Consider the following 23652-nt stretch of genomic DNA (forward strand, 5'->3'; position numbering starts at 1 on the left):
CAGACTGGCACAGGCACAGACAGACAGGCAGGGAGGAGAGTCCAGGCAACATCCAGGGCTCGCCCGTTTGATCCTTTCCCCCTCTTCCCCCAAACCAGGCAAGACACCCAAAGACAATTCAACTAGGAATTGGCTCCTGCTTCCCTGCCTGTGGCTAGATCTTCGGGATACTTCCATGGCAGGGATGCCCTGGTGGCCAGCAGATGCCCGGGAGGGGAGGGGTGGTCTGGGGAGGGCAGAGCCACTAAGGAGATGACTAGTGGGATCTCCGCTGCTTGCCCCCAGGTGGCGCTACTGTGGCTGCAGCGAGTTGGCCAATGGGTGCACCATCGCAGGCTATTGGCTGGAACCAGAGCCATGTGTCCGGTCCCGTACTGCAGCAAGGGACCAGGGGTCAGCACCGAGGACGACAGAGTCTGGATGGTGATGACAGAGGGGGTCCATCTCCTACCAGCCATGAGGCTTTTATTTAAGCACAATGCACTGGGACCAACTTGGGCACAGCATCCTTAGGCTGTTCCAGGTACTAGTGTCTCCATGACAACTGCATCCTGGAGGCTGAAGCTGCCCACGGAGTTGGGCATGGCAGGGGCCTGGTCTCTGGACTGGTACGAGGGACGGTCCTACAGCGTTGGGGGTGCTACTTCTCAAAACGGAGCTCCCTTGCACCAAAAGGCCCAGGAGAGGAGAGCTGCTGGGGTCTGAGTCCACACACCACATGGTGTGATGCTCTCAGCCATGAAAGGCTTCCATGCGATGGACAAGCCATGGCAACAGAAGGGCTAGTCTACAAGCCAAATGCTAAGGCGGCTCCCTAGCCCCCACCCCAAGCCACCTTGGCTGCAGCAAGCAGGGCCAATCAACCCCTCTCCCCAGCCCAGGCTACGGGAGGGGCAGTAAGTGCTCTACACAAAAATACAACGAACAGGCCAGGAGGTCAGATCCAGATACGTGACTCTTTATTCAATGCACTGAAGGGCTAAAAGGTTGGGCCCCCAATCCCACGCCCCACAAGGGAAGAACATTAAAACACAGACAACTTCCCCCAGGGACCCATGATCACAGGGGAGAGCCTGACATGTTTGATCTAGGCACACCACGGGGGCCATGACCGAGACGTCAGCCCCATCTGGCTAGGTGGGAGATGGAGCGGGGGAGGGGAACGCTGAGGGGGGTTCCCACCAGCAGGGGGCGCTATTGCACATGACTGCGTTAAGGTACCGCGGCGTTGGCACTTGACACACACGGCAGGCTCCTCTATACGTTACCTGCCGCCGGGCCCCGGGGAACGGTGTCATAGGGGTGGGGGGCTGGCTCCTCGTCCGCCGAGCCCATCCGCGGGGGGCGCTCCAGCTGGCAGGCCCAGTCCCCGGCCAGGGAGATCTTGCCGCGCTCTTCCGGCTCGGGGAGGCCGGCCGGCTCGGAGCCCCTGTGGTCTCGGGCGCTCTCAGCCGAGTGCTCTTCGCTCTCCAGGGAGGAGAGGCCGGGGCTCTTCCCGCAGCTGTCGGTGGAGGGGAGGTGGAAGGCGGCGTCGAAGGCATCGCAGGAGGTGGCGGAGTTGGTGGAAGCCGGTGTCCCGGTCCCGGCGTCACCGGAGCCCAGCTCCTCGGACTCCTCCAGCGAGGGCCGGCGGGGCGGGGCAGGGGCACAGCACACCAGGGGCTTGCCGGGGGCAGGGAAGCCGGGCTCCTTCAGGAGGTCTCCGTCCAGCTCCCCCTCGTCCTCGGAGGACACGGTGGGCGGGTCGCCCAAGAGCTCGTCCGCCGGGAGCGTCTCTGCCTCGTCGTCCCCCTTGTCCATGTGGATGCCCAGGTCCTGCTCCCCCGGCAGGTCCTCTCGGGGGCTGCGGGGGAAGGGCGGGTCCAGCTTCTCGTCCGACTTGGACTCCACGCCCGAGCTGCTGTCGTAGTCCCGCAGCTCCTCCGGGGTGCTGGTCTCGCTGCTGCTCTTGCCGGCCAGGTCGGGGCCGCTCAGCGTGCTGGACTTGGAGGAGCGGCTCTTGGACGGCCCCTCCGACTCGGCGCTGCTGGACGACAGCTGCCCCGGGGCTGGGGGGCGTGGGGCCGGCTCCTGGGGCAGCTCCAGGCTCTTGAGGGGCAGGCTCTGCGGCTTGTGCATGGTCACCTCAGGGCCAGTCGGCGACCCCTGCTGGGCACGTGGCTCCAGGACCTCCAGCAGGTCAGCCCCACCCATCAGTGGGGGCTCCCCTTCCGTGGGCCCCATCCCAGCAATGCTGCCTGGAGCACCTGGGCAGGGGCAGCCCCGCTGGGCTTCCTCAGGGCCTGTGAGGGTGACGCTGGCCAGTGGGGACCACCCAGCAGGAGGGAGGGACGTGGCGAGAGGAGAGGCGACGCTGGGCTGGTCTTTGGGGTCCTTGCGGAGCTGTTCTGTGAGGGGAGCAGCCTGCCCTGGCTCGGGCCCGGCATGTATGGGCTTCCCGCTCGGCCCCTCTACCCCCTGACAAGCGGCCATCCCCTCTGTACTCGTCCCTGCTTCGGCCTCCCGACGCCTCATCTCCCCAGAACCCCCGTCCTGGGTTCCAGTCACCAAGAGGAGAGCACCCTGGGTCTCCTGGCCAGGCCCTGGCGGGGTCACAGCCCCCCTCCCGGTTCCCTCCTCTTTCAGCTCCACGGCTCCTGGCTCCGGGCAGGGTCCCTCCCGGGCAGCTGGTGGCAACGGGTCCGTCTCACGCGTGGGCCCCGCTGGTTCAGCCGACATCTCTGCACCTGGGACCGTCCCTTCCCCCCCTTGCAGAGGCTCTGCCAGGTGGGGCAGTGACCCGGATGGCGAACGCTGTCCCCAGGTGCCAGCCGGAGCAGCCCCCTCGCTGAGCAGCAGCGTCTGGGAGGCCCCAGCGGGGCAGGAGGAATCCAGCTGGGCTGGTGCAGGGCAGGTCACGTCTTGGGCCACTCTTCCGTCCCCTTCCGGCCACAAGTCCAGGTACTCGGCTTCCCCGGGGGCTTCTCGGCAGAGCGAGGGGTCTCCCTGGGCTGCTGGGTCCCACCCACAGGGCTCTTGGTGCACGGATGGGGCGTCTGCCCGGCTCTGCTCGCCCTGCGGCGTGCTGGGTGCGTCGGGGAGCTCCGTGTGTGCTGGGTGCGGTGTCTCGCCGGGGGAACAGCCCAGCGTTTGTGGGGGTGAGGGCCCTGGCTGCTGTTCTCCAGGGGGCGCTGCCAATGCCGCCCCTTGCTGGGACAGAGGCTCGGGCACCACCAGCTCTGGGCCAGATGGGCGTCCTCCTTCCAGGGACTCTCCGCCACCGATGGCCTCTTCCATGTCCCTCGCAGGCATTGGCGCAGCTCCTGGCACCTGCAGCCTGGAGCTCTCGGGAGCATCCCCATCTGCTGGGCCCAGCGGAGGCAAAACGGGGCCCGTCTCTGGCATCAGGCCTTGCCCGTCCATGGGCTCCATGCCACCCTCCGGGGCTGCGCTCTCTGGGCCAGGCAGAGCATCAGAAGGGGCCGCAAGGACCTCGGAAGCAGCTGCCTTGGCCTCTCTCTCTTCTGGGGAGAGCAGCTTTTTCCTGGGCACAGGCACCGGCTCGAGATTGTTGTAACCAGCCTCTTTCTTGGGGAGCTTCTTGCCAGGGCTCCCAGTGGGCAGCCCCTTTGGGGCACAGGTTGCTGCTCTCTGTGGGGTGCTTGGATGGCTGCTCCCTGCCTTTGGAGGGATCTTCAGCCCTGTGGGCCTTGGCTTTTCCGAGGCCTTGGGAGCAGCAGGAACTGGGTGGCTCTTGGCCTTGGGCTCCGGCGGGAGCTTGGCTTTGGCAGTCTTGTTGAGGGCGGGGGTCGAGCCAGACAGCTGGGCCCTGGGCATGGGGGCGGCTCTGACGGGCTCTGTCAGGGACAAGAAAGAAATCAGGTCTCAGAGCTAGGCCCTAGCTCAGCCAATGGGAAGGGCCCTCGGGGGCCAAGGGACCAGGCCAGGCGAGGATACTGTGAGCTGCTGCGGTCCCCTGGGAAAGACAACGGGGCTCGGTAGTGTCCCAGTTCCCACGTCACTCCACAGGGCAAGGACTGAGCCAGCTTTTCGCTCTGCCGCCGCGTAACTGAGAGCAGCCCCATGTCTGCTCCAACTCATGCTCTGCTTAGAAGGAGAGACTACCCACAATGCAGTGCACTGCAGCTGCATTCCCGAGGCCCAGGGCTGGGAGCAGAGCCTTGCTTGCTCTGGGCTGGCGGGGACCTCGTGCGAGCGAGCAAGCAGCCACCCTTTGCCACCGGAGATGGGCCACCTGCACTCTGGCCCAGAGCCAGGTGTGGCCTGGGGTCCCAAACAGGCAGCAACCCCCCATACAGGACGGCAAGCTCCACCCCTCACGCACGGGATCCAGCCAGACACCGTGTCAGACGCCTCGGCAGCCCACGCTGGATTCACTGGAGTCTGCTGATGTGTCACGCCTAGGCACAGGGGCACAAAGGGGCACCCCCCCCACACACCCTGGGAAGGGGGGGTTCCCGGCTGCTGTGCCCAGACACCAACCCTGGCAGGGTCAACCCCTTCCTAAGACAGGCCTGGCTCTGAGCCCCAGTAAGAGGGATGGGGGTTTGGGGGAAGGGCAGGGCTTGGGGCAGATGCGGAGGTTTATCCCAGGCCCTGCAGTCCCCCAGGGATCCCGGGGCTAGGGGGTGGAGTCACGTGTGTGTGTGGGGGGGCAGTTGTGTCCCACCCCCACAGACCCCTCTGCATCCCCAAGGCGTGGCGGCAGGCGCCTGTACCTTTCTTCGCAGAGGCGGATTTGTTTCTCTGCTGCGGTGGTACCGCCGAGGTCTGGCCACCAGGTGGCGCCATCTGCTTGGGTTTAGCCATGGCAGGTTTGTTGCTGGTCAGGGCTCTGGCAGCAGCGTCCTTAGTCCCGAGAGTAGCGGGTCTGAAATCAGACCAGAGAGGAGTGAAGAAAGAGAATCCGCCCTGTCGCACCCAGAACACTGAGCTTTGCTAGACACCCTTCACCTGCAGAGCTCAAAGCCCCCTTCTCCCCACCCTACAGAGGGGGAAACTGAGGCACAAGGCAGAGTAGTGACTTGCCCAAGTTCACCCAGCAGGTCAACGGCAGAGCTAAGACTAGAACCCAGACCTCCCTGGAGCCAGTTCTGTGCTCTGGCAGAGGGACCAAGAGGGTACAGTGCAGGGGATGCCAGGGCATGGTACCTCTATGCACACACTGCTGCCCACAAAAGGCTCTGTACCAGCCTGCAGTGGTCTGATATGGATGTTCCCCACCCTGACCGACAAACTCCTTGCTCCCCAACTAGCTGGAGCAGGGTTCTTTACTGCTATTAACCCCATTTTACCCAGGAGGGGAAACTGAGGCAAGGGGACCAGGTAACTTGCTCACTCACACAGGGAGTCTGTGGTGGTGCTGGGAAAACTGGACCTAGTGCCTCCAGTCCCCAGCTAGTGCCCTAGCCACTGGGCCATCCTGTCCTTTCTGCACCAAGAGGCACTGGGCCAGCTGCCAAACGAATCCAAGCCATCTAGGCCCTTTGCCAGCACCGCCTGGCAGCTTGGACTGGGTATGAATGGAGGCCACGTCCCCCCTCTGGAGAGCTCTAAGGGGTGCCCCTCCTGCAACACCCCGTCGCCCAGCAGCAAGCCCCATGTATAGGCAGAACACACGGCCGCTGCCACGTCTCCAGCCACGGCCACCATGTCCAGCGCTCTCGCAGTTACAGTAAAACCCTTTCCACCCCAGGCCCAAACCCACCCCCAGGGCAGCTCCCCGGGCCTGCCCCAGCGAGCAGGATGGCCCTGGCCTCCCTGTAGTTCCTCAGGTTTCGGAGAGGAATGTTTGATGTTAAGTTCAAAGTGGAGGTATCCCAGAAAAGCTCTGCTGTGTCCAAGCAATGCGTCCGCTTTTTCAGAACAGTTTTTTTGGCATCCCTGTATTCCTCATTGTCTGAGGAAGAAGGGATGTTCCGAAAGGAGGTTTTTCCAGAATTTGGCCCTGTGTAGATGGGCCAAACTTCGGAAAAGCCTCTTCTGGAAGAAAAGCAGGAAAAGATAGCCTCGTTGCAGTTCGCAATTTGCGAATCTTTTTCCGACATTTCTTTGCCATCTAGACACAGGCTCCGAGTGACATTTCACAACCTGCACTAACCGTCATGATGCTCTCCCCTCCCCACCCGCTGCATCCTTGCTTTGATCCCAGTGGAAATGCCACCTGTGGCTCTGGACACCAATGGTGCAGAACTGGAACAGCACCCGGTAGCACTGCCCCCCGCACGCCCCTCCATAGCCCCAGCAAGCTGAAACCGTGGCCCTGCAACTGCCCAGGTGGGTTCCTCCGAGCAGCACCCACTGGCCAAGGTTCTCTGCTTGGAGTCTCCCCATTTTAACCTTCCCTCCTGCCCGTTCTCACCTGTGAGGCCCCAAGTCTCCTTAGGGTGTCGTGGCCCCTCCCCTCGGCTAGGAGGGTAGGGGGTTGAGAACATAAGGAGGGCCAGACTGGGTCAAAGGTCTATCTAAGCCCAGTGTCCTGTCTCCCGAGAGTGGCCAATGTCAGATACCCCAGAGGGAGTGAACAGAAACAGGGAATCATTCCGTGATCCCCTCTCCTGTCTCCCATTCCCAGCCCCTGACACACACAGGCTCGGGACACCATTCCTAACACGTTCCTGGAGGATGGCGTCTAGGTCTCTTTGAACCCCGTTAAAGTCCTGGGCTTCACAACAGCCTCTGGCAAGGGTGGGCCTCACCCCTTTCCCAGCATTCAAACAGGCCAGTCTGCGTGGCCAAGTGTCATCCCAAGCTGCCCCCGTTACCTTGATACGGTCAGTGAAGTTTCACGGGTGTGAGCTGCTGGATTCCCCCATTACGGTACTTTTCAAGCAGACAGCTTTAAAAAAAAACCAACAGCCTACTTCCCCCAGACTCGTAGGGCTGGAGGTAGCTCAAGAGGACATCAGGTCCAATTCTCTGCCTGGAGGCCATGTAAACCTAGGACCAACCTGTCCTTCAAAGCCTCCGCTGGCAGGGATTCTACAGCCTCCTTTGGAAGCCTGTTCCAGAACTGATCTGCCCTGAACACGAAGATTACATTTCCCTCCCCCGCCACCCCAATATCTAACCTAACTGTCCCTTGCTGCCGAAGAAGCTCATTACTTCTCCGCACACAGTCAGTGGACTGCAGAACAAGAGATCACAATGGGTCTTTGTGTAGTTGCAGGCCATTGTCTGGCTCCCCCTCGGTTCTCTTTTTCAGACTAAACATGCCCCGTTTTTAACCTTTTCCCACCAGTGAGGTTTTCCAGCCCTTTGATCACATGGGCTGTTCTCACTTGGACTCTCCCCCACTTGGCCACATCTTTCTATGAGCATCACACCCTGGACACAGGACTCCAGCCGAGGCCTTGCGAGGGCCAAGCAGAGTTGGGCAGTTACATACAACACACCTGTTAGTACGTGCCAGGCAGAGATTTGCTTTTTGCATCTACACTGCAGTGTCGCCTGAGCCACAACAGACCCCAAATCCTTTTCAGCACCACCTAGCCCGTTCTCCCCCACCTTGCATTTGATTTTGCCTTGTGCTTTGCATGCATCTTTACAGAATTTCATCTTGAATTCAGGCCAGTCCTCCAATTGGTCTGGGTCACGTCAAACGAACCCTCTCCTGCCAAGTGACTGCAAGACCCCTCTAGGGATCAGTGGGACCCAAATCACTTGTGACAATACTGACTAGAACCCAGGACACCACACCAAGGAGAGCTAGTCTGAGTGCACCGAGATGCATCTCTACCTTGTGCCCAGTTTGATGTCAGTGATATCATCCAGACTTGGGGTGCTAGATTAGAGAGCCATCCACCACCCTCACATTAGTGCCATTGTGATATTTCTGTCCCATGATAGACTGTGGTTCTGCCTATCTCCAACAGCAGACAAGCATCCACACAGCTTGTGTCCCACTTCTGTCTCCACTGTTTACCAGGAACCCCTCCCTGACAGGAACACTATGCATCTCAGGTTCTGGCAGTATGTTGAACATCTAGTGGTGGTGCACAATAGCAAGACACAAAATTCAGAGAGCTCTAACACAGGTAGTTTGGGGATGAGAGAGGGTCGCATGGAACTGCCCAACACTGACATCAAGATACAGCAGATCTACAGCTTCCCCGTGCTCTCTGGGCCAGAATGGGTTAGGATTCCCAGCAGGGGTGATTAACCGTGGGACAGCTTCCTGGGGCTGTATGGGTCCCTCCATCACTGGGTGTCTCTCAAAGTCAGGCTGGCTGGTTTTCCAAGCCGCTCGAGTGCAATCGCTGTGGCTGAACTAGAGGCAGGAAGGAGTCGGGGGGCTCGTGTGCTCTGCAGAAAGCCAGGGCAGATGAGCACACGGGCTCCTCTAGCCTTTTAGGAGGGAAAGCAGAAGACAATTTCTTGTCTCTCTTGCTTTTCACGAGCAAGGAAGCCACTGCCAGGTCCCAGATAAGCCTGGTTTACCAACTACACAACACGCCAGGCCCAGCCATCTTTGCCCTGCTGCTCTAACAGGTTCTGACAGCTTTCATGCCCCAGTGGAGGGCCCCCTGGAACAGACACACACTGCCCTGTCCCCAGACTCTACACTTACGCCATCCAGACAATCCACCTGCTGCCTTGTGCATGGGGCAGGTTTGCCTCTGTCTGTGCCAACATGTCTCTTGTAGAAAGACAGCCAGGCTCAATTTGGAGTGATGGGGGATCCCCCACAGTCCTATATGAACTGGCTTGGTGTTCTTGTGGCTCAAAATTCACACTTCATTTCTAATTTGGCCAGCTTCAACTTCACTGATCTCATCCAGACTTGGGCTGCTAGACTAGAGAGCCATCTGCTCTCAGAAGTCTCCCCCCCACACACACCGCTCCTTAGAACCATTGTGATATTTTTGTCTCATGATAGGCAGAACCACAGTCCATCTCCAACAACAGACAAGCAGCCACGTAACTCGTGTCCCACTTCTGTCTCCATTGTTTACCAGGGACCACTCCTTGACTGGAACACTATGCAAGTCAGGTTCAGCCACTAGATGCCCAACATACTGCTAGTGCACATTAGCGAGACAACATTCAGAAAGCTCTGACACAGGGACTGTTTCCTTCTCATCTCAGGCTCTCCAAGGTGTTGCCTCTGACCGAGGACTGTTTGTGGGTGTTGCCCTAGTTTCAAGGACACCTGCTACCAGCCTCTCTCATGCTGGTTAGGGTTAATGTCAGAGTCAGGGTGTGATTACATCCGGTCACATTATCTCAGGTACCATGCACACCCTGCACGTTTGCTACGGCTTGCTGCTTGGCTGAGGGGCAGGTCTCCAGGACTGTGCCTTGCCTGCTGATGAGCACCCCCCTTGGAAATCCAGAGCCCTAAACTCCAGCTTTCCCAGCGACGCCACACACTCCCGCTCTTCACCCAGCCCCCCCACATCTGGAGCAGCCAGCCGGCGACTCCACACTGCACCTGGAAGGCCTGGCCGATTCTGGTTTCTCAGGCTTTGCTGCGGCTGACTTCAGGGCTAAAAACAGAAAGAGGGAGAGACGGCGTCAGCCCCAGGAGACGTGAGGTTATGGACGAGACAACAACTCCAATCCCACAGTGATGGGCCCAGGGCAGGCCCGGAGAGTCCAGGCCACACCCTAGCGACAGGTGTGGGGGCGCATGGGGCAGGCCCGGAGGCCCAGGCGAGAGCTCTGGAGTTTAGTGTAAGCAGCAGCAGGGGGTGCCCCCGGCTCCGGGCAGGGACTGGGACTCAGTAGGGTGGGGCCAGGAGAAAAAGGCTCCACTCCCAGCTCTGACCCAAGAAGTCAGGGTACATGGGAGAGGGCAGCGCCAGCTTCCTCAGCAGTGCAGTTACGCCCCCCTCCCTGGAACGGGCTCAGCCTGGACCCCGTCTAAGGCTGGGCTCTGGCCGGAGGCATTGGCCTCTGGCCTGCCAGGAAAAGGGCCAGGACGTCCCTAGTGCAGGGCGATCCAGGGGATCTGTACGGCTCCTGCTAGGAGAGGATGGGGTATGTGCCGGGGGGAGGGGCCACTTGACCAGCATGGCTACAGCCTGGCCTCCCTGTCAGCACCCCCACCCCAGTCTGCCAGAGCCCTGCCGGCTGCTTTACCGGGGGAGGGCGGGGCGGGGGGGTGGGCTGACAGTCCACACGTCCCCCCTCCCCAGACTTTACTTTGGATCCACAGAGACATTTCCCCCCCCCCCCCCACAGCCAACCTCTGTGCCTTAGCAGGGGAACCTCTCCATGGCCTCCTCTCAGCCCACGGGGCCTTCCCACAACAAGCCCTCCCCAGGCTCAGGGCAAAGGGGCAGCTGCAGGCCCAAGCGATCCAGGCCTGGGGCCACCCCCTCAGCGGGGTCCAGTGTTGGCAGGAGGGGGAGGAACATACCCAAGGCCACGGCTGGCGCCAATGTCTTCCTCGTGGCCTTCGCCTGCCCGTCCTTGCCTGGCCCAGCCTTCTCTGGAGGCTTCGTTCCGCTCTCGCCGGCTGGCTTCCGGGCCGCTGTCTTGGCTGGAGAGGGCTTGGCAGAGGCCGTGCTGGCCTTGGGTGCCGATGCCGCCCCTGGCGGCTTTCTCTGCAGGGCTTCGGCCCTGGGGGGCACCCCATTGCTGAGTGGCTTGGAACTGGGGCAAGGGGTAGCGGGCGGGCGGGCGGGGGCAGTCGCAGGCCGCTTCGCGCCAGCACCGGGAGCTCGTCTCACGGCGTTCTTGGCGGGCTTGGGCTTTGCTGCGGGCTGGCCAGCTGCCGCTGCCCCCTTCCCAGAGGCGGCCGTGTCATTGGTCTGCAGAGGGGGGGCTGCATTGGCGGTCGCTGTGTCATCCATCTTGGCCCACCCAGGCGCTGGGCAGGCCGTGGGATCCCTCCGCCGCGACTGAGAACGGCCAGAGCCTTCGCTCCCTCCGAGCTAGGACTGAAGGAGACACAGGAATTGGAGAGGAACCTTCCACTCCACAGCAGCCTCAACGCAAGATGTGCCCCCTCCCCCCACCTGCCAGGAAGGAAATCTGCTAGCCCCGGGCAGAGCTGAAAGATCAGCCGCTGGCAGCACAGGCTAGAAGTCCTGAGTCCTCCACCCCTCATGGGACAGGCCCATCTCCCAGCTCTGTCCATTGATGCCATCGTCCCAGGCCACCACTGGCTAGCAGCATCCCCAGTGTGGAAGCACCCCTCCCATTTCAAACAGCAGGAAGAGAGGCTCTGTCCCTCCACCAGGCCCCTTATACAGGGGAGCCAACCGCCTCCGTGGGCTCCTGGGCCAGGTGTATGTGGAGGGCCCAACTCCATGCTCCTGGAGGGGGCGGGGCTTCAGGCAGAAGGGGTGGGGCTGGAGCCAGCCAGCCCTCTGCATCACCCAGAGTGCGACTCCCCCCTGCCCAGAACTGCCCTCCTCTTCCCCGCCTAGGAACAGCTCCAGCCCTGGCACCCTCCTCAGCTTTGCCAAGGGGCACAGATCCGACAGCGAAACCGACTCGCGCCCACGCCGGTCCCTGTGGCTAGGCAGAACCACAAGCCGCTGAGGTGGCCCAGAGCTGCCTGCAGGCTCAGGAAGGCCGTGCTGCGTTGGAAGAGACTTACAGCCTTAAACAGGAGAGTCACTGAACAGACAAAGATTAAATTCTGCAGGAGCTGATGTCCCAGCTGTGCACACGCAGACTGTTCCCACAGGAAGGGCTCCCGCCTTACTGGAGCTCTGGTCTCCAAGGTCTCAGAGTGTTATATCAGAGTGAAATTTAGCCTCAAGCCCCCACCCCCTGCAAGACAGGCCAGCTACATCCTTAGTCCACAGCTGGAGAAGCCCTGAGGCAGTGCCAGGATGTGATTTGCCTGGGGGAACACAGCCAGTCCATGGCTGGCCGGGAATACTCTTTAGCCCAACCTGCTTGGATTGGGAGATTTTTCCTGAAGGCCTTAAGTCCCTAAATCCCCTTGGATTTAAAGGGAACCCAAATCTCTTAGGATGCAACACTGGCAGCATCAGATCCCGAAGAGCACAGGGAAATCCTGGCACTCATCTGTTATTTACCTCCCTGTAAAACTCTGGAGCTATTAATTCTACTAAGTGCCTGGAATTCGCTGGAGCCAGAGCAGTTACGTAACAGACCAAAACTTTATTGTGTGGGCAGGGAGCCCATTTCCCGCGTGGGCTGCACCGTTCTCACCAGCGCCTGAGGGACGCGCAGCCAGCTGCTCTCCACGGCACCCAACACGCACGCCCCCCCCATATTTAGAGCTTTCAAACAGGAGCACCGACTCACGTTCAAGAGGAGTTGCCACCCCTGGAGCAAAATAAGAGCCCTCCCAACGGAGGCTTTTAATGGTCGGTGGCAATGAACAGGGAGAAGAGGTTGAACGGTGACGGAAAGTCAGGGGTGTCGTGCCCTCGCCCCAGAGGGTTCCCTGCTTTTTACAGAATTCAAGGTGCAGTGCTGGAATGTTGGCCCTAAACACGCCAAAAAACAGACCTTCCGCACGGCCACCCGAGTACCCAGAACTCAGCTGAAGAATTCAGGTACCGGAGGGTCTGCCTGACTACAGCTGGGAACAGCTTAGACATGTGGCCAGAAAGGAGCGTGGGGTTTTTCCTGGCCCCACCTCAGGCCACAAGCAACGCCGGGTGCCACAAAGCTTCGCCATCAAACTGCAAGGGCTGGCAACCCGGTAACGCCAGAGAAGGCCTCCACGAGGCAGGGGCTGGTTCTCCGTCATGGTACCACAAGCGCTGGCTTCGTGGCCCTGCAACACCCCAGCAAGGCATAGGCTGGCGCGTTTGGAGACAGCTCTCAGCCTAGCCCGCGTCGCCTCAGAGCCCGTCTGCACAAGCACTGCACCCGGACGGGTTTTATCAGCCTCCCGCTGAGCATGCACACGGCCCCACTTGTGCCAGCGCATTTGGGTCAGCACAGAGTGAGATGCATTGTGGGTAGATAGTCCAGCATCCTCCACTACGTCTGCAGGGTCTTAATGAGACACACAGCCCCAGCTTTCTGCCCAGCAAGGCCTGGCCCTAGAGCGAGGAGGGGTGGGGACCTACCGCCCCAGGGGTGGATCGGGCCCCTGGCCTGCCTGGATCTGCCCCCTCCCCCCCCAGCATCAGGGATTCCCAAACCTCATGGGCCACATTCAGGCAAGCTGGGGCTCGGTCAGACCCATGGGCTCTGCTTGGCGGGGGGAGAAACTGGATCCATGTGCTACCGCTACTCCTCCCCTCCCCTGGCTGTGGAACCAGCAGCGCAGCAAAGTGCTCCCTGGAGGCTTTACCCTTGTCACACCAATTGGCCACAATCATGGCCAATAGGAGCAGCAGGGGGCGGTGCCTGGAAAGACAGGGAAGCATGGGTGTCCCCAGGGAGCTGCACCAGGTAAGTGCCTCCCTCTGCCCATTGCTCAGAACCTGCAGCCCCACTTCGCTCTTGCATCCCCTTCCTGCCCAGCCCCCCTCCCCCCCCAATTCAAAAGAGGGAGCAGTTATTGAAATGGGCGAGAAGATGCCAAGAAGTTACGGGACTTAACCCAATCCAATGAGCGCTGCAGGGCTCATGCCACCGACTGCTTTGGAGGAAGCGTAGGACCAGATACTCGACACGACAGACCCTCCCCCCCCCCCCGAGAAAGCCCAGCCAGTCCCCCTGTTCCTAGCAGCAGTGAGGGGATCCAGCCATCTCCACCAAGGGGACCCCACAGCCACGTTTAGCCACCTTTCTCCTGAGGTCTCCAGCTGTGGACATTCAGATGCCTGCACTGCAAAGAGAAGGCGAGCGCTTTCCCGACTGGAGCAGAGACAGCGCCCTCTGCGCCTAGCAGAGTCAGCTGGAGCTGGGGGAAGAGGGGTGGGATTTTTTCCAAGGAGACTTGCTGGAAAATGCAGATTCATCCAATCTGCTCCCTTTTTTGAATCTTGCCAAGTTGCTGGCCAGAATGAACATCAGAAGTCACAGGAAAGCACTGGGTTGGATTGGGAAGGTTTTCAGGCCCGGAATGGACTCTCCCTCCCTCCCGCATGTAGTCCCGTGAGTAGGTGCTGCTCTGCCTGACTTGGAGCAAAGGCCTGACATGGCCTCCCACAGCCTAGGCAAGGGCCTTGCTCCTCTGCCTCTTCCCGGACTTCACGAAAGTCCCTCATTTTGGTTCAGATGCGGAACACACACAAACCCTAAAGCCTCCAACGCAACGGAGCTCTTGCTTTCCAGCAAGTCCGAACGTCAAACCTCGAGACATGCAGAGATTATGAATTCCCGATCCCTCGTCTCCTAGGATTTCACATTACATTTACAACCCCTGCCCCCTCTCCCAGCAAAGATGGATGTTGCGCCCTCAGCCGCTTGCGCACTGAGTGAGGCAGGAGGGCTAGTAACTGTGACCAGATCTAGGATCAATTAAGCTTTGGGTTTTCTTGGCTTAAAACAAAACAACACACCACCTGTCTTCTCAGAGTCACACTTGCCCCAGTTGGAATGTGACGTTCCCTCAGATGTGAGCTTTCACGCTGCCAGCACTAAAACATCCTTTGAATTTTTAGGTATTCTAGATTTCCTAACTCAAAGTGTCGGATCCAGCCCAGGGGACTGTTATACTAGACCTCGTCCTGACAGAGAAGAACTGATGACAAAGCTAATAGTTACATGGTAGCTTAGATCATGATCTGACTGCATTCGCAATGTGCAGACAGAGTAAAGCCCAGACTAGTAAGAGATTACTCACACATTATTTTAAGAGGGTTCGTTCCACAAAGCTGAAATCTATTTGAACCAAATCAGTTGGGAGAAAGAATTTAAATCAGAAAGATAGGAATTGTGAAGTTAAGAACACTTTACTAGATTTGCCAAAAAGCCACAGCAGAGAAAGAAGGCCATATAGATTAGAAAAAAATCCACACAAACCTGGTTTAGAAGTCTCAGAGGGGTAGCCGGGTTAGTCTGCAATTTTAAGGAAACTATAAAAAATAAAATAAAATGGAAAAAGACATTGATAATCAATAACCATAAATCAGAAGTCAAGAACTGTAGAAAACCGATAAGGGAAGCAAAGGGGCACAAGGATAAATCTATAGTTAGAGTTAAGAATAATAAGGGTTTTTTTTTTTTAAATAAAAAAGGCTATTAGGAACAAAGTCCTCAGACCATTACTAGATGCAAGTGGTAAAAATAGTAATCATGCAGAAAAGGCTTCCGTGTTGAATAAATATTTCTGTTCTGTTTATTTCTTCACATACAGATGAGGTCATAACATAGAACTATACACTTTCCATTCCAATGACTAGAATCTCTCAGGAGGGTGTTAGGCAGCAGCTACTGAAGTCACATTAACCCCCCCTCCCCCCAACACACACACACACACACACACACACACACACGAGCAGGTCTGAATACTCTCTATCCAAGAATTTGAAAGAACTGGCTGAGGAAGATTTTCAGAGGCCTCAGAGCACTGGGGAACTCCAGGAGAAAGCTGGTTTGTGCCAATATTTAACTAGGGTTTTATATGGGATCACTGAATCATTCTAGGTCTGTCAGTCTGACATCAATCCCGGGCAAGAGAAAGGTGCAACTGATATGGGACCAATAAGGAACCAAAGGAAGGTATTGTAACTAGTGGCAAGCAACATGGACGTATGGAAAACAGATCCTGTCAAACTAAGCTGATCCCTTTTGTTGAAGAGATTAGCAGGCTGGCTGATAAAGACAATGGGGTGGGTGGAATATGCTCAGACTCCTGTAGGGCATTTGACTTGGTACCACACGTCACTGATGACTCCATAGACGTCCGCATCAGTTTGCTAATAGTCTAGTTTTTAGCACACTGGCTAACTGAGCTGCCTCACAAGGGAGCCGAGAAAGGTTAGGGACCGAACAGGAGCATCTCTAGCAGGAAAAGGGTCTTAGCCCTACACTATTCACCATCTGTAACAATGGGTGGGGGGTGGGGGAGGCATCGCGGATAAAGTCTTCTGAGGACTCAGATTGGAGGAGTGGTAAAAGAGGCGAGAACAGGCCACCGACATAGATCGCTTGGTAAACTGGGAGCAAGCAAACAAAGGGCTTTAATCTGGCTAAAGGCAAACAGGCATCCAGGGAGAAAGGGGCAGGCTCTCCTTACAGGGTGGCAGGGGCTTGGGGAATGGGGGTGACTCATCAGCTGAAAACAGGCTCCCGGTGCATTGCCGGGGCCGAAAGGCCTAATGCAACCCTGGGATGCAGAACAGGGAAGTTCTTTTGCCTCTAGTTGGCACTGGCACAAGTGCTGCCGGGATCCTGTGACAGATGGGAGAACACTCAGGGGCAGATCTTACTGGATTATGTCCGAGGAGATCACTGTTTTCCAGATGTGCATGCCAGGCAGGGCCTGTAATTCCACGGGGGCAGGGGAGGGGGAGGGACAGCTCTCCAGGAGCTACGACCAGCAGGAGTAGCTAAGCAATTTCAGAGCACCACCCCACTGGGAGACAGGCACATTCACAAGCTGGATTCTCTAGCGGCCAGACAACAGAACCAGGCAGGAGCTCCAGTCCCTGGAGAGGCAGCAGCAGAAGGGTTCTAGTCTATGGAGAAGCCACAGGACTCGGTGCACTAAATCAGAGCGAACGCTGCAGGGAGCTTGGGAGAGCAAGGAAGAGCTGGGGTCTGTGTAGGAACCAGCAGGTGTTGGTTCTTTGATTCAGAAAAGGGCAACACAAATGATGAGGGGTTTGGAACAGATGCCATATGAAGAGATTTTAAAAGACTTTTCAGCTTAGAAAAGAGGAGACTAGAGGTCTATAAAATCATGACAGCTATGGGAGAGTGAATAAGGACAAGTTATTTACTTGTTCCCATAACAACTAGGGGTCACCAAATGAAATTAAATGGTTTAAAACAAACAAAAGGACGTTTTTCTTCATGCAGCGCGCAGTCAACCTGTGGAACTCCTTGCCAGGTGGTGTTGTGAAGGCTAGAACTTTGACAGGGTTCAAAAAAGAACTGGATAAATTCATAGAGGTTAGGTCCATCAATACTTATTAGCCAGGATGGGTAGGAATGGTGTCCCTCGCCTCTGTTGGTCAGAGTCTGGAAATGGATGACAAGAGAGGGATCACTTGAGGACTACCTGTTTCTGTTCACTCCCTCTGCGGCATCTGGCATTGGCCACTGTTTGCAGAGAGGATGCTGGGCTGGATGGACCTTTGGTCTTACCCAGTCTGGCCAGTCTTATGTTGACTGGATTTAAATCCATTTTCTCCAGCACCCATCAGGGACAGGCCGAGTTTCTGGGGCCCTGCCTCAGCGCAGTGCGCAGGACTTGACTTTGCCTCCCCGCCTTGAGGGTCTGATGCGTTTACCTTGGGAATCCCACGCACTTGCCAAGAGGCGGCGGAGGCGATCACATGACTACCTGGCTGGGAAGAGAGACCCAACTAGCAGGCCAAACTCAAGTGGCTTTTTTAAATTACTGCAGAGACACGTTGCTGACTCCTGCCTCACCCACTGCCCATTGGAAAGTTAGTCCAAACCTATTCCGTTTTCATACCCGCGTAGCCATGTGGGTGGAGGCAAGGCGACCGAATGCATTTCTAACAGTACAACCCAGTTTCACCCAGCACTCACTAGTGGCTAGAGCACAGCACCAGGACCTAGATTCTATTCCCTACATGGCAACGCCAGACAAGTCCCTGGCCTGCCTCAGTTTCCCTACTTGTACAATGAGGCTAATGATACCAACCTCCCAGCGCTTTACAAAGGAGCCCCACTGATGGGGAGCTAGGGATTATGGCTCTACCAAGGTGAGCTTGTGCTGTGCAGGAAGGAAAGTCTTTTCAGCATAAGCCTCTCTCAGCAGACAGAACTGCAGCTGCCCGCGGGCTTGGCTAAGCACAAGGTGTGTAGTTCAAACAGAGCAGCCCCTGATCACTAGAGAGCTGGGGGCTAATTTTGCTGTCTCGGTTGGGAAGGCGTTTACCCTTACATCCCCATTGTACTAGTGGGGAAACTGAGGCACAGAAGGGCTCTCCCCCAAGGCCACACAGGAAGACTATAGCAGACCTGGTGCGAGTGTGGGTCTTCCCCGTCCCAAGCTCACACTCTGCCCGCCGCGCTCGCTCTCCCTGCCGCCGAGCTCTCGAGGACACTCTGTTCTCAGCAGCTCCAGCCCACAGCGCTGTCACACGAGGTGCAAAGATCAGAGCCAGAGCCCATTCTGCCAGCACAGGGACCTCAGGGGGAGCCCACTGGAGCATGTGGGGGGTCCACAGCCCCCTCCCCAGGAGAAGGGGCCTCTGCCTTTGTTTCAGAGGAAGCAGCAGAGTCTGGGAAGGGCTTCAGGCCAGCACTGGTCACAGGCACAATTATGTCACTAATTAAGCATTACGTAAACTCCACCCCCAAGCCACAGAGCAGCCTCACATGCCCCCAGGGAGGACTCAGGAGCCGGATGCCAAGGGCCACCCAGAGAGGCTGCCCAGGGAGCCCCACTGAGGGCTGTGTGTCCTGGAGAGTGAAATACTCCTGTTTATCCTCACGCCCCCTCTCCCCCCACCAATGCCTCAGCCCTGCCCTGGAGAAGCCCCCACAATTCTATGGAACTGGGGGGTTGTCGCCACGGCTCATGCAGAGGTCAACAAGTGTGCAAGACTGCCCTCTACTGGCCATGAGGAGGACTGGTTGATTGTATGTCCTAGGCCCTACACTGCTGATGGAGATTCTCCTTCTGCCCAGGTGGGCTGGCCTTTAGAGCAGGAGGGGGAGAGTTCTGGCACTACTGAGGCCATGAAGTTGAGAGCTGCTGCGGAGTAGGAAGCTCATGAACCATGGACAATCTGTCTCCACACACAGTGGCTGGGAGATCTAGCAGCTCTGCCCTCCCCTTTGTGTGAGCAGAGATGACGGGGTATCGGGAGAGAACAGATCTGTGCCCCCCCCCGCCCCCCAGCAGAGATCTGGGAACCCTATAAACCCCTTTCCCCAAATCCAGGTAAAGGCTCCAGCTGCACTTCTGGACAGAGGGGGATCGAGCAGCAAAATCCCTTCCCAGAGCATGCCGGGGAGGATGAGACAAGTTAAGGCAGCAACAGCATCTCTGCAGAGCTGGTCTGGGATTCTGCCCTTGAGACTGGACAGCAGGGTCACAGTGGCCTTCGCCGGGCATACAAGCCCCATAGGCCCCTACATGGGTCTGATGTTTCCATTTGTCTACCAGGGACGGTCCGTCCATAGGCGCGAACTAGGTGGTTGGCTGGGGTGCCCAATTATACGGCCGTTGAGGGGTTTGGAGGTGGGGGTGCCGACCGCATGTTTTGCCTGGGGCACCAGTTGCTGGCAGCTCATCTAGGGCCGCTCCTGTTGCCTACCACTGTTCTGTGGGCAATGGGTTTGCTGAGTGTCAGAGGGCCTGTACTGCGAGGGAGATTCCCCATGCTGGGGGCAACAGCAGCAGGGGTGCTTGCAGAGCCGATGGGGGGGGGGGGGGGAATAAGAGCTGAGTCCCTACCAAGGGAGATGCAAGTCATTAGTAGAAGGACCCCTAGACCCCTCCCCCCCACACCGAATGGGCTGCAGTACCCAGGTTGCCTTCGGGGGAAGGGAGAAGACATCTGCATGCTCCTGTGGCCACGACCTGTTTGGACCAATAGCCCCAGAGGGGCCAGTTCTGACCATGCAGGACTCTTCTAGGCCACCCCACCCCACAGCACAGCCCGCTCCCAGCCAGGGCGACATGGCCGCTGCTCTGGGGCCGCTGCAAGGAACAGAGCCGCCCATCCGCAGGCAGGCTGGCCCACAGGCCCCACCCCCACAGCCTTGGGTCACAGGGGCAGCTCCGTGGCCTGTCCCAGACAAACAGGGGCCTATCACCTTCCCCAGCCACCTCGCGTACTCGACCACATACCCCTGCAGAGCCAGGAGGAGAACTAGCCCACAGGCTCCTACTGCTGGAGCCAGAGCAGCTCCCACGGCTGGTAGCAGTAGCAGGTCCCTTATCCTGTGGGCTCAGCCGCCTTTCAGACGTTGCATCCCTAGACCTCAGGGCACTGGCTGGGCGGGGACAGAGGAGCCCTGTTTGGCCACAGCTGGGGAAACGGAGGCACAGAAAGAGGGTAGGTTTGGCCCAAGGCCCTACAGCAGCAGCCAAACTGTGCTCAGAACCCAAGTCCTGACCCCCCAGCCCCTACACTCCAGCCCACTCCCCTACCCGAGCTGGGGGGTAGAACCCAGCAGTCCCAGCAGCCTGGCCTTCTTCCCACTGGCCTAGACTGGCCTCTCTGGGTGTGGCTCCAATCCACAGCGGCTCCACTGGGGGCAAGTCAATGGAGAGCGGCAGCCCCCCCCCCCCCGCTTCTCCCCCAGCTCACGGCTGGGAGGCTCCATGTGGCTAACAATGGGGCCCCTTCAGCCAGCTCTGGTGGCTTTATTGACTGCGAGTCTAGAGGAAGTTAATCAGACCCGGAGGCCTGGGGGGCGGCTGCGCCAGCTGGACAGTCCCCCCCCCCCCCCACACACACACCCCTTCTAGCCTGGGGACAGTCTGCCTGCCAGTCATTTCCTCCTCAGCAGGACCCAGAGGGCAGGAGACCCTCAGGAGGCAAAGTAGCGACAAGCCCTGCTGAGCCCCAGCTCTGATTAGAGGGAGCAGAGTGTCAGCCAACGGCCCCCACTGGGGTCTGGGCCAGCGCAGGGCGCAGCCGGCCACAGCCGTGCCTTCCCAAGCCCCCACGGCAGGGCGAGGCGCCCAGCAAAGGGCCGGGGCAAAGCGCAGGTTGTGTGGAGACCTGCTTTGCAAAGCAGGAGACGTGGCCACTCCCCCCAGGGAGCATCCCGCGTGCGATCTGCGCCCCTGCCCTGCGCCGAGCTCAGGCAGCTGCACGGAAACGCACCGGCGGCTGGAGCATGCGAGGGATGGCTCCCACCAGGGGAGCTAGCAGCTTCCCTGCCAATCGGCTCAGCTAGCCCCCTTCATTGGTGCAGGCCCGGCTCCTCAGCCCGGCTCCCACAGGCAGCTGCCCTCTGTTTACAGTTTCCCTCTCCTTGGGGGCTAAAGATTAACTCACGATTAACTCCTCAGATGCAGCAGTCAGGCTCTGTAGGAGTCCGAGCCGGCAGCTCCCATCCGGACTCTGCTGCGCCAGCCGGGGGCGGCCAAGGCCCTGATCTGATTTCAGGGGAAGCTAAGCCGCCTTGACTAGTCCTGTACCCCTTTCTTCTGCCCACGCTCCCCAAACTGCAGACTCCCATCAGCTCCGGAGCTCGTCAAGTAGCACCAAGCGAGAGAGAGGCCGGGCTGGGGAGGGGTCAGGAGCAGGGATGCTAAATCTCAGTTAATTGAATAGTCGATGAACCTCAGGAATTCTTATCAGTTACTCGACTATTCCTTAGTCCCCAGGGCAGGGCTGGCAGCCAGTGCACTCCAGCCCCACTCCGCCCTGCCGTTGCCTCTATCGGTTTAAAAACCAGCACCTCGCGCTGCTGCCCCGATACAGTCAAGTGGCAGTGTAGGAAAGCCCAAAGCCAGCATGGCTGTCGGATCAGGCTTTGAATTCATTTCTCTTGCTAAGCTAGGCATTAGTTGCCGTTTACTCTTCTTTTCTTGTAACGCATTCTGACTTTCATGCCTCTTTCCTGGACATGTGTCTTTCTGCAGGGGCTGCATTTGCTTTAGCAAAACCGTTTACTTGGGAAACTCCATTCAGGTGAACAGGCTTTGTAGCCTTTTCTGTTAAGAAAGAAAGGGACTTCCATAGAATCTTAGGGCTGGACGAGACCTCAGGAACCATCAAGTCCAGCCCCCTGCCCAAAGCAGGACCAATCCCAACTCAATCAACCCAGCCAGGGCTTTGTCAATCCAGGACTTAAAAACCTCTAGGGATGGAGATTCCACCACCTCCCTAGGTAAGCCGCCATCCCAGTGCTTCACCACCCTCCTAGAGAAATAATTTTCCCTAATATCCAACCTAGACCTCCCCCATTGTAACTTGTATGTGCTCGTGTTGACTACGTACGAGCTCGTATTGTCCAGGACAGGGGTGGGCAGCACCAGACGCTGGCATAATGCCCCTCTGAACATGCCTCACCCTGCAGTGGAGTTTAATAGTGTCTGGCGATCACACTCCCACAGTGCAATGGAGTCACTTCCACGCTGGAGGCCATACGCGAGTAGCCGGGGAACAGTTGCTCTCACAGTGAAGCAGTGAGTGAAGCTCAGGCTGGGGAACTGAGGGGACACAGCTAATTATCAGTCCAAACTGTACCCTGGGTAATGTCATGGCATGCTCCCGTGCCTCAGTTTCCCCACTGGTAGCATTGCAATAATGGAACCAACCTCCTTTGTAAAGTGCTTGGAGATCTATGGACGACAAGCCCTATAGAAGCTATTAACTTTAGCAGAGCTAGTGCATTGCTCTGACAAGGGAAGGGAAGTATCGCAACAGGTGACGTAGGGAGGCACCGTCTCCCAGTACGAGGGGGGGCCTTTTGAAAGGATGCTCAGAACAGTCCTGGCCGACCTCCAGCTTCAACAAGTGCAATCCAGCAAAGTCACGTGTGAGGGAACTCCCCCTAGACCGGCACGAGCCAAGGGTATGTCTGCACTAGCCCCCTAGTTCAAACTAGGGAGGCTAACGTAGGCATTCGAAATTGCAAATCAAGCCCGGGATTTAAATATCCCATGCTGGATTTGCATTTTCCCAGCCAAGAGGAATAACAGGTAGTTTGATTTAGGGCTTTAATTTGAAATACCGGGTCCCTGCCGCATGTAGACGTGAGCAGTTAGTCTGGACTTGTAAATTTCAAAAAATGGCAACTGGCCAGGAAGATGCAAACCAAGCGCGGGATATTTAAATCCCGGGCTTGATTTGCAACTTCGAATGCCTACATTAGCCACCCTAGTTCAAGCTAGGGGGCTAGCGTAGACATACCCCAAGCGCCCAGCTATGGACCGGGGAGCAGCAGCAGGACTGCCGGGGAGCAGGTCATGGTCTAGACTCACGCTGACGACATGGCTGTGAAATTGCCTGATATTCTGGGTTTATCCACAGAAGCATCACACCTAGCCGACAGGAGGTAACCGTCCCCCTGTACTCCACGCTAGGGAGGCCTCACAGGGAGTTCTGGGTCCGACTTTTTTTTTTTTTTTAAAGTACGGTGGACAGAGGGGGGGCAAACTGGAGATGACAATGGGGGAAAAAAAAGTGAAAAGCATTAGCGAACCTCAGCTGTGTAAGGAAAGGACAAAGGGCCGGATGTGTTCCCTCTACAGAAGAGGAAGCCGAGAGGGAAGAACTAACAGTGTTCGGATACGTCAAAGGCTGTCGTGAAGAGGACAGTGATCAATTACTCTCCGTATCTAGCGAGAGAAGGGCAAGGAGGAGCTGGCTTACTCAGCAAGGGAGATCTAGCGTAAATATTAGAGCAAGCGAATCTTGCAGCTCGGAAGAGAAGCACTGAACAGGTGACTAAGGAGGGTGTGGAATCCCCATCACTGGAGATTTTTAAGAACAGGTGGGACAAACATCTGTCCGGGATGGTCTGTCTAGGTTTGTTTGGTCCTGTCTCAGTGCAAGGGGCTGGACTAGATGATGTCGAGGTCCCTTCCAACCCTATATTGCTATGAACTAGAAAAACCTGTGTGCGCATCACAGCCCTTTGGTGGATAGCCTCAAAACAATGTGTCTTAAACCCTATACTGCTAACCAGTGAAGGGTGGTTTCTCCTGCAGCT

General features: G+C 57.7%; 1 protein-coding gene across 2 annotated transcripts in view; it reads right to left on the minus strand.

The window, feature by feature from the left end:
* Positions 1 to 23652, minus strand: part of PRR36 (proline rich 36) — a 32917-nt gene that overhangs the window by 1102 nt on the left and 8163 nt on the right. Inside the window, exons 2-6 of one of the 2 annotated variants that reach the window (XM_075902202.2) lie at positions 14854 to 14906; positions 10364 to 10886; positions 9434 to 9488; positions 4719 to 4870; positions 1269 to 3836 (exon numbers count right to left, since the gene is read on the minus strand). In XM_075902202.2, coding sequence (XP_075758317.2) covers positions 1269 to 3836; positions 4719 to 4870; positions 9434 to 9488; positions 10364 to 10799 — 3211 coding nt within the window. In that variant the 5' untranslated portion in view covers positions 10800 to 10886; positions 14854 to 14906. The remainder of the gene's footprint in view (positions 1 to 1268; positions 3837 to 4718; positions 4871 to 9433; positions 9489 to 10363; positions 10887 to 14853; positions 14907 to 23652) is intronic. The other variant, XM_075902203.2, reaches the window with a different exon arrangement.

The sequence above is a fragment of the Pelodiscus sinensis genome, chromosome 31, assembly GCF_052426305.1.
Source record: "Pelodiscus sinensis isolate ZL-2025 chromosome 31, ASM5242630v1, whole genome shotgun sequence".
Classification (NCBI taxonomy): Eukaryota; Metazoa; Chordata; order Testudines; family Trionychidae; genus Pelodiscus; species Pelodiscus sinensis.